The sequence below is a fragment of the Ciona intestinalis genome, chromosome 3, assembly GCF_000224145.3.
Source record: "Ciona intestinalis chromosome 3, KH, whole genome shotgun sequence".
In the NCBI taxonomy this organism is placed as follows: Eukaryota; Metazoa; Chordata; class Ascidiacea; order Phlebobranchia; family Cionidae; genus Ciona; species Ciona intestinalis.
The window spans coordinates 2,654,921-2,665,755 of record NC_020168.2 but is presented as its reverse complement, the minus strand read 5'-3'; the positions used below and the strand labels follow the sequence as shown (position 1 = coordinate 2,665,755).

Sequence of the window (10,835 nt, the reverse complement as noted above, 5' to 3'; positions counted from 1 at the left end):
GTGAATCGCTATTATGAAGTCAATAATCAACGTGTGAATTGCTATTATGTCGTAATCATTTGCCAGGTTCAAACAACCGCTATTATGATGCAATGAATCCACGTGTAAATCCCCCCTACTAATTCGTAATAAATATGCTGCTTGGCTGAGAAAAACATTGTATATAAATATAAAGCAGTGTTGGAAACGATTTAGGTAGTTTATTTCCGCGATATTTCGTTCTAGAAACCTACTATTTCCGATGGACGGGTCTTCGTTTGTAAGATAACCGCACACTCGTGTGGGCTTGACGAAAGGCGCATGTGACATAGCAACTGTGACGTCACTGGCCGGGCAATCGGATTTGACCGTTTCTCATTACACGGACTCGCCGAACCCGCGTAATTTTAATTTGTCTCATCCCTAAGTATTTCTGAATACGTTTACGTTTGTATGAGCGTTTAAAAAGCACATATTTAAACGGTTGCAAACCGAAAACAAAGGGTTGCAAAGACTTCCTTTTTTTCTGGTTTTTGCAACCCTAACGTTTGGTAAAACTTTACGCCTATGAACCACCTTCCAGTTGTACATTATGCTATGTACAATATGGGCTAGCCATATATATATGTACTCAATAAATATTGAAATTTTCATACACAGAACTTTATGCGGTTGGTGCTAATTTTCTATTTTAGGTCATAAAATACTTAGTTTAACAAAACTATCCATCCAACCTGTTGTTCTCCTGAATGTCTTTGTAATGCTTTACTCTTATCAGCTTCTGACTTCAGATCATCAACATTTAGTTTGAGTCGATTCAGATCCTCACTTAGTTTTCTGTTAGCAGCATGAAGATTGCTGTCGAAAACATCAATTAATGAAAATATATGTTTTCTATATATATGTTGCTGTTAAGAACTATGTTTGGTGGTTAAAGCATAAAACTGATTTCTGTGATGAAATTGGAATTTTTTTATTGTCATGTTTAAAACTAGCAGAAAAAGTTCAGCTGTTTATTGTCAAACATAGAAAATGTGTTAGGACCTTTAACATATATTTAAAGGTCCTAACACATTTTCTATGTTTGGCTTAGGGAAAGGGTTTTAGAGTGTTGTATAATTTCACTCTATTAGTGTTACTATGATAGCATGAACTTATATGATAGTTTTCATGTAAATATGAGAATGTATTCTTATGTGGAAATGCTTTTAGTGAAGATATATAATATTATATAGTAGTTTTTAATTAAATAACTTGTTGTATATTTTTCATATATATATATTATTTTTTTTTTAATAAAACATGTATATTTTTCCATGTTTACTTTTGTGTTACAGGTAGTACATACTTAATAAAGTACTTAAGAACTCAGTATGTGTTAAATAGACCAAGAATTTTGCTAATCATTACAATGCATAGTTCCTTGAAAATCAAAATCCAGGGTGATCAAATGAATTTCTTTATAAAGAAACTAAACCATATATTGGATCTTATGTTCTATTATTTGGGAACAATGCCCTTTGTTTGGTTTATTCTGTAACAATGGGTGAACTAAGTAAACAGGCCATTGGGATATTTTCTTTAAATAATATTTAATTTAGGAGCAAAGCAAATATGTGAATTGTGACTTTTGTTTGCTTTGCTGGGAAGCTTTATTATGGAATGGATCAAGAAAAATTCATTGGTAAGTATGAGTGGTTATGGGAGTGTAAGGATAAGGTTTATTTAGGTTTTTAGGTCTACAAGGTTTATTACTATATAATTTAAAATATTTGTATATTGAACAGTGAAGATTATGTAAGGTGTGGTTTGTATGTTAGTTCTTAAACATAAGGCATGTGTTATTTGGAGGGTATTTTATTGTTGTGTTGACTGTTGAGTGTTCACTTGTATGACTTGCCCATTTTGAGTTATATAATGACCTACACAGTTTCAAGTGCTCTTCATATTCTATCACTGGTTAGAAAGAGGAAACTTATGTTTCAAAGTTTCTGGGAATGCCAGAGATTAGGTAAACACTAAGACCCTTTGAAGAAAGGGTAGGAGCAACTTGAAATCTCAAAGAACCTGTTTGTAAGACTTCGGAATAAAGATTCTTTTGTTGTTGCTATGAATAAAAGTTGACGCTTAGGGAAACGGTTTTAGGTTTCAACAGCTAGCCCTCCCGTTTCATTCATTAGTATGTGGTGGACATAATATATAACAACAGTTGGGACAATAGGGTTGAGAAATGGCCGGTGTTTTGAGCAAAAACAAGTTATTTGTATCTTTGGTATGGTGTATCAGGTGTGTTTGTTGTTGGGTTCAACAGGTTTACTTGTCTGGCTCATTGTTTGTGAAGTATATTAACTTGGAGAGGAATATTAAGCGCTTGTGTGGCAAGGATAAGAGTACACAGGCAGCGTAACTCAAATTGTTGGATATTTAGTTGTAATTCATGGAATAGGAGCAGCTTACATACTGGTGTTTTAACAGAAATCATTAGATTAAGCAATATAGTTTAAACTTTATTTTATCATTAATTGATAAACAGCACAAGCTTTTTACAAATATTAGTTAACTTTTATCAGGTTGTTAAAACTGTTTATTAATTTGATACTTACATAAAACAGGTTAATTCGTATACTGTTGGTATATATTTATATTAGTATTCTGACTTTGAAGAAAGGATTTAGAAACAACACAAAACCAACCAGCGCTGTGTAAAATAAACTTCATTTCAGTAAAGTAGAAAAACCATAAGAGAACATGAGAGGGTACTTGAGAAGTCCGGGGCACATGTATTACCTCGACACAGATGTCACCTCAGTGGGTAGAGGATCAGGATTAAAACCTCCGGATCAGCTGAAGAATGTGGGAGCACACATCCCGTTAGGGTCTGGGAAAGTTGAACATTTTCACGCAGTGGTGGAAAAGCGAGCACAAGAGAATTGTTTTATACTGGTTGATATGAACACGGCGTATGGGACGTATGTTAACGAACATAGGATACAGAATGGAGCTGTGAGGTTGGCACCAGGGGATGTGGTGAGGTTCGGACATGGAGGAATTCCTCACGAGTTTAATCTTGTGATGGAGGATAAAGATGAAGATGGGAAGAACTCGAGTAGAACTAGCTCCGCCTCAGGTGAAGGGTGAAGTTTTTTGTTTTAAAGAATGTTTTTTAGCGCAAAATTTGTTGTTATTTTTATTTTTTTATGTATTTTTTTTATATTGAAATTTTTTTTTATATTGAAATTTAGGTTTTTTATAATTTTTTTCAAATTGAAATTTAGGTTTCAAATATTACAGTAACTACATTTTTTGCTCAGTTAAAAACAAAATGCCTTTTTTACAGGAAAAAAGAAGCAGATAGAATCTGGGTATTTTGACACATCACGGTCACATATTGCTCGAAATCAATCGGCGCATAGTCCGAGTTCACCTCTGCCATTTAACATAAACTTAAGGCCAGATACAGCCCCAACAACCCCCAGGGTCGTGACCCCACCATTATCAAAACTCGTGCTCAGTGAACGATCAAAATCTGTTCCTCTCAACCTGAAGATGGCGGGACCAGGAAGATCAAGTCAGGAGGAGAAGCAAGAAGCTTGGAGAAGCTCGGAGAGTGAGGAGTACGGAGACAGGAGTGAGAACAAACAAACGAGTGAAAAGGAAGCAGATTCTGATCCATGGTAAGACAGAATTATACGAATAATACGAATACCAGTAATATATTTTTAAACAACTTTCAAGGAATATGTCTTAACCAATTTTATTATTTTTAACCCAAATTTTAACTTAGGTTCTAAGCCAAACTTTAAAACCTTTACTTTGACAGTTTTCAACTGTTAGCTTATCGTTTTGACTTTGACCATTGGCGCCTGGCTTTTAAAATAGTCCTATTAGTTTTAAGAGGTAAAAGATTTTGCCGGCGAAAGCAGGAACATTTTAGTTTTGTCACATTGTTAGCTTTTGTTTGGGAAAAATATTGATTATTGCACTATCACCAATGTATAGGGATTATTTTAAGACGTGTTTGTAAGACAGGCTATTGAATTGTTTATGCATTTATACTGGGCACTATGATTTATTTTAGGGTATATATGCATACCTTGCATACCCATGTTAGGCGCCTATGGTTTTTGCCTTTGAATTATTTAGCTACGCTGATAAAAATAGACAAATCAGTGCAAAAAGTGAAAATTAAATGTAACAACATTCACTCCAGGTATGTGTCCATGTTAAGAGAGAAGGAACAACGACTTCTTCACATGGGAGATGAGATCATGAGGTTGAGTGTATTGGAGGGTGAATGTAAGAGGAAAGATGGCGTGATCAGTGAATTACGAGGGAAGTTGAATCACTCGGAACAATCGTTAATGGTATGTTTAGAAATATTAGGGTAATGGGTAAACTGTTATATAAATCCCAGTGCGATTTGTCGTTATAGCTTTTTTTACAAAAGAATATTATTTTTTCCAACTTGGTTGAATAAATGAATGGAAGTTGCTTTATCCTCGAGTGACAGGAAAACGACAATCATTATTACACGGGTGTTCATACACCTTGTACCAGCACGAGTTACCATGTATTATTACTTTGTGAGTGATTATTTTTGTCCCATTTTAAGTATGACTAATAAGTTGGAGCGATTGCTGTTAAGTAACTTGCCCAAGAACACATACCCCATTATGATAGCAACGATGAGCCTTGAATCCATTACCTCTGGGTTGGAAGCAGGCGTGCTAACCACTTTGCCATAGCGCCCAAATAAGTTGTTGTTAACAGGAAATGAAAAGCAATTCCAATGTTGCTGAGAAAGATCGTAAGTTGGTTGAGATGGGAGACGAAATAAGTCGGTTGGCTGTTTACGAACGAGAATGTGAGAGGAAAGATAGATTGGTTGCTACACTTCGTGATCAAGTTGCAAAACTAGAGGTGGAATTATAATTTTTTTCCCATAGTATTTTATCAAAGGTAGTTTCGTGCAAAATTTATGTATTGTGTATTAGATAAGCTGCTGAGAAAAGTAAACTCAGTTGAAAATTTGAAATGATTTGATTTTTCTTCTTGGTAAAGCAGGTGTGCACTAAGCTATTGTAAAACTTCTGTTTCATAAAATGTTATTTCAGATTGACAAACAAATTTGGATCATGGATTCACAAAGAAGTTCAACTCCAACAACAAATGGAACCAACCATAAAGAATCAATGGAGGATGAAAAATCAGTGAGTAAAATAAAACTTACATTATAACCTCTGTCATACTTTAGTTAGGGGTTAACATTTTCATGTATTTTTTTCTTTTCCTATGGTTTTTGTTTTTATAAAGAAAGTTAAAACAGTAACAGTTAAATGTTTTTATTTTGCTGTTAAAAAAGTTTTTTTTTAAAGTTAGATTTAAAAAAATACATTTTCTATTTTTATGTTTTCTTCACTTTTTTAATTTAAAATTTGTCCATTGTTTACCTTAAAATGTGTCAAATTGTGTAAAAACCACATTTTTCTTTATTTAACCTAAATATGTTCAGGTAAAGCAAGACGTTGGGGAAAGATTTGAAATGAAATTAAGTTCGATTGATGACTCTTTGCTCAGCGCACGGGAGCATCTGGATCAGATCCGAACTGAACACGATCTTCCTGTTCCGGATAGGAGGTCACAGGAGGAGATCATATTTGATCTCAAAGATGAGTTGGAAGAAAAGGAAAAGTTACTTGAAGAAACTAAACGTGAGAAGATTTGTCACGATAAAACATATTTTTATCATTTTTTTAGGATTTGAATGAAAATAAAGTTTAAGTTTTGTTAGGATAAAACCAAACAGAAATGTGTTTTTTTTTTGTAAAATTAGAACACCTATATAAATATAAAATGATTTAAAAACCAAACCAAAATGAGTTTATTTTGTTCTTTTGAAAGTTTTTTTTTATTTTTTTGTTAAATCATTCTGTATTTTACTTTTATGCAACAGAGAAACTGGAAGACACAAGAAAGGAGCTCAACCTTTCATCAGGACTCGTTCAGTCACTACAGAGGAATGGCCACTCGAGGGAGCAAAAGATAAAGAAGGTCACCGCGCAGTTGGAGAAAAGCAAACAAGATTATCACGAAGCTAAAGAACAAATTCACGCTCTGTCAAATAAAATCGCGAATCTTCGTGAAGAGAAGAAACACGAAGGAATCGTGGGAGCGATGGAGAAAGAGTTGAACGAGGTGGGAGCAAATTTGTAATGTAGGTTGCTTAACTTAACAATGAATGCGCTGTGGTTTGTTGTACATTTAAAGAATTGAAAAGTAATAAAATTGTTTGTTTATGTTTATTATGTTTGATTATATTTGCTTGTTGTATTTATAATAAATTATAAAGAAATAAAATTGTTTATTTGTTTGTATGTTTATTATGTTTTCTTATATTTGCTTGTTTATTTAAACTGAATTATAAAGTAATAAAATAATGCCACAAACACATGACACACAAAATATTTTATTTTATATAATTTCAATAAAGCAGTAGATGCACAACTGTGACTTACTTATAGAATCTCTTGATTTTAGATGAACAGTTTATTGCAAGTTGCTCAAACAACAAATGTTCGACAACAAGAAAAGTTGGAGAAGCAAGCGAGAGATTTGAAGAAGTGCCATCGACAAAATAAACAATTTATAGAAAGTGGGAGAACGAGTCAACGACAAGTAAGTGAATATGAAGTAATGAATTGGCTGTTACCAATTTTTTATAGAATTCTTTTATTCTGGTTAGTCTTAACATTAACATGACAGCTCATTTTTGAAATAAGACTTTTATTTCATACGTTAAAGTTTTTTTAAAATAAAAACATTTTCAGTGATGTAAAAAGTTAAAATTACCACTTGGAAGAAAAATGGCAATAAAACCTCTTTCATTCTTATTTTCTTCTTGAGAGCTTTACAGTTGCAACAATTATGAATACAGTCCTGTTGCAAAAGCCAGTTTGTGATAGATTATACCTTAAAGTTAACACACATGGCTTACCACTGTGATATATCGGTCATGGTTAGAATTCCTCAAACCGTTAGTAATTTATGTCAAAATTTTCGGATTGATGAATTTCAAAAATAGAATATTACTGTAATATATTAATAACAGTTTAAATTCACCAACCTCAAGAAATTGTTATCAAAATCCCTAGATTGATGAGTTTCAAAAGGAGTTGAGTGATTTACAAAGAAAAGAACAAAGCGCGCGTGTTATAAGCGAACAAACCGGATCGAAATATGAAAGGTTGAGGTCACGTGTTGTGCAAGCTGTCTTCACTGCACCTGGTTCAACTAAACCAGAGAATTCGTTGGCTGATGCTGAAGTTTTGAAGTCAATACAAAAGGTGAGAAGACAGATAATATGATCTGTACAGAGACTATCCGACTTGAATAGAAACTATCCTACTGTGGCAAGAGGAAACATTTGAATAGATAATGTGTTTTGCAGAGGTCACCGGGAAGGAATATTACTCAAAAAAGATAGAATAAAAGCTTAATCTGTCCTCACATAATTCCAATACAGAAAAGCCTCCCATAAATTAAAGTTTGGAAAAGCATGTTCTAAATAATATTTAAAAAAGAGAAATCACCGAAAAACAGCCAACCATGGATGAAATAGCTTCCAAGTGTCTTGGTCAAAAAATAAATATTTCTAAAAAAATTCCTTAGATAATTGACGACCGAAGTGAATTCCATCAACAACTCGTCGATCTCGGTCACTCACCACCGCCCCTAGTGGTGGCGATGGAAATTCCAGAAGAAGAAAATCCTCTGGTTGCATCTGATTCGAGCACCGGGGAGAAGAAAAAGCAAGGAAAGAAGATAGGGAAGCGATGATGTTGTTTCATCTTTATTTATTTTATTTTTGAGATATTTCTAACATATATAAATATACGTATGTTGAAATTATACCTTTGAAAATGATGTTTGTTACTTTTTTATATTTGAAATTAATTTATTTGGTAATGATACCCACTACAATTTTTATGCCATTTTCCATTTGAAAAGTAAGTTTTTTGAACATCAAGCCAAAAAATTTTTTAAACAGTTTATTTGTTCTATGAAAAAATTACCTTGGATTTAATAAAAATACAAGACACGCTGCTTGTGTGGGGGGATTATTACTGTGTTTGCAATTTGTTAATTTATAATATGAGACTTGTGCTTTGTAAATTAATCAAATAAATCTATTTTTATTAAAACACTGAAGTATTTTGTGAGAGCTTTTGAAGTTTTAGTTTCATATAGCAACTACCCATCTGACAAACAGGAGCCTATACAAGGAAGGGGTTCCGATCCCCCCCTTTGAATATGATTTTAAACAAACAAAGTAAAAAAAATATTAAAAAGGATTTTTGTTATTTTGTAAAATTAGGACCCTTAAAAAAATAGTAAAGAAGTCATATTATTGTGGTTTAAAACCAATCTTATGGGTTTCCTATTGATGGGTTATTATTTATGTCAGTCGCGGTATGCTTTTATTTAGCACGTTCTGTTTTATACGCGTCCATTTTCTAAGCAAAAACTTGCGAACTCCCCCTTTTTAAATTCCTTGATATGCCCCTGCGTTTCAATTTTTTACCCAAAGGGGTATACTTTACACTATGAATGGCTTTTTTCCTGTTAACCAATTCTAAATTTCAGATTGTTATCATAATTCCTAATAAATTACAAAACATGCAAATCAGGGCAAATTCCCAGGTCCTCGACAAGGACCTCACGCACAAAGGAAAATAAAAAAAACTTACTCTCTTTCTGCTGCAACTTGAGCGAGATCTTTAGTTTGTTCTTTTAATCTATCAGAAAGTCGATCATTGGTAAGTTTCTGTTCCTTCACCCATGCGTTGACGTTTTCCACGACGGCTTCACTCTCGTTGCGCAACCTCGCCCCATCCTTTCTACACCCCTCCAACTCTCGCTGTAAACTTTCAATCTAATAGGAAAAAAATTCAACTTTGTCAGATATAGTAGCAACTTTGTACAAATATAGATTATGATAGATACTAGTATATTATATTAACTAGTTAATTCAGACCAAACTCGCTATTTAAACATTATAAATTGTAACAAACCTTTGAGTATTTTCTATTTGACTAATTGATTGCAAAAAATCTAAATAGAATTTATCTCACATTTTTATTTAATAGCAGTTCTATATAATATGACAAATTATTTGCATATTTTTATAAAAAAAAATTTAAACTTAGAGATAGTGAATCCAAAAGTTTTTCTATTAAATATTCTTAAAACTGCAATTAATATCTCTATGTAAACTGTATGATTGTTGTTTAATGATACCAAGGTTAGCGTTTCATTTGTTAATATTTAGGGTTTCAGAGTTTTACTAGTATGTAGCTTCAAAAATGTTTCCTCACAAATGTTTTTCACATGGTATTACGAGTATTTAGTAACTAGTTTAAAAGCTAACTTAAACTCCAAAAATCTGAACAAAATATTCCAGATGGTAGCCATGCAAAAAAGTGTGCAAAAAATAGCTCTTTGTCTCCACCTGATGGTTGCAAGTTGAATGTTTTTCTTGCATTGAATCGAGTAAATGCTTATTTATCTGGAAATCATCGTCAAGTTTTTTGTATTTTCCCTGCAGAGTTGACAACTCAACCTGCACAAAATAGACCATTAGTTTGATTCTATTTGTCTGCAATAAAACTTAGCTTAGACAAAAACTTCTTTAAAATGCAATCATTTTGAGATCTTTAAAAGTTAACATTTCTTTTAAGTATAAATTTAAATATATCAACATATATAATAAGCAATACAAAACACATTTATTAGGTATGGGTTATTTATAAGCCTGTTTTTTCATAATTGATTTTATTATGATTAAACAGATGTTGATTTATGTGCATGTACTGACTAACTCTCAACCCAGGAATCTCTTTCCATTCCAGTATTTCTTAGACTGGTGTTAATATACCCCTGGGGGTAAATTACTTAAATTACGTATTTAAAGGGTAAATTAGCTACCAATCGAACTCCACATCAGTTGTAAGGACAAAAAAATTATGCCAATTGTGGTACTTTACCGGACATTGAGCAACTTGTTGCCAAAAAGCTCCTTCATCTGTCGCATTAAATATAACTGATGTAATTAGTTGTTTTCGCTTTTTAATAAACGAGCACCATAATACTTATTGGGGGTAAATCTGATAAACATCTTTGTTGAAAGGGTAAATCATAAAAAAGTTTAAAAACCACTGTTCTAGTCTATTCAATGTAAAATAAATAAGAACAATTTCAACACAACACCTTCAATACAACAAGTTGTTCTTCCTTCTTTGCAATCTCAGAAATACTCAGACGATTTTTCTCCCGATTTTCACGAAGTTCTCTTGACATATCCTGTCAATACAAGGGGAAATATAATTTGTATACACAGAATTATTTTAAGCTGTGTTTGTTTTAAAATTACTATGTGTGCATATTAGTCAAATATAGAGATCAGTTTTTTTGCAGAGTGTGCCAAAAAAAAGCTCTTTAAAAATGTGCACATTTGAATGTATGGCCTGTATTACAATACTGTGCAGGAGGTAAAATTCCAACAAACACAGTTTTTTTCACATCAGACTAATGTGTCTAATTAGTAATTACCCTTGTTGCAAATCAGGGCTAAAGCCTATGTTCATTGGCATGCAGCACTGGTAGGGCCTTACCCATATAGAATAGAAATCCCAGTTAAGCATAATTCAGCGATAATATTTTCTACTTACTTCTAATCTTGCTTCACATTGTTCAACTTCTTCTTCAGCTTCTTTGTTTAAGTTTTGAACTTTTCGAAGTTCGTTTCGTAACTTACGCAGTTTATCTTCATACGCTCCAATCTGTTATTTCCATGTAGT

General features: G+C 32.8%; 2 protein-coding genes across 5 annotated transcripts in view; one reads left to right on the top strand and one right to left on the bottom strand.

The window, feature by feature from the left end:
- Positions 1-10,835, bottom strand: part of LOC100186346 (myosin-2 heavy chain) — a 33,644-nt gene that overhangs the window by 3,723 nt on the left and 19,086 nt on the right. For 3 of the 4 annotated variants that reach the window (XM_009859825.3, XM_026833580.1, XM_026833581.1), the window contains exons 31-33: positions 9,488-9,598; positions 8,727-8,911; positions 714-837 (exon numbers count right to left, since the gene is read on the bottom strand). In XM_009859825.3, the coding sequence (XP_009858127.2) occupies positions 714-837; positions 8,727-8,911; positions 9,488-9,598 (420 nt within the window). Of the gene's footprint in view, positions 1-713; positions 838-8,726; positions 8,912-9,487; positions 9,599-10,245; positions 10,339-10,706; positions 10,818-10,835 lie in introns of all 4 variants that reach the window. The other variant, XM_026833579.1, reaches the window with a different exon arrangement.
- Positions 1,677-7,716, top strand: LOC101242938 (coiled-coil domain-containing protein 27; the record flags this gene model as incomplete). Its single annotated transcript, XM_004225843.4, is given in 10 exon segments — positions 1,677-3,106; positions 3,317-3,653; positions 4,190-4,343; positions 4,750-4,899; positions 5,094-5,189; positions 5,492-5,690; positions 5,933-6,174; positions 6,517-6,654; positions 7,131-7,322; positions 7,648-7,716. Coding segments are annotated over 10 exon segments (1,956 nt in total), but the record flags the coding sequence as incomplete, so codon positions are not given.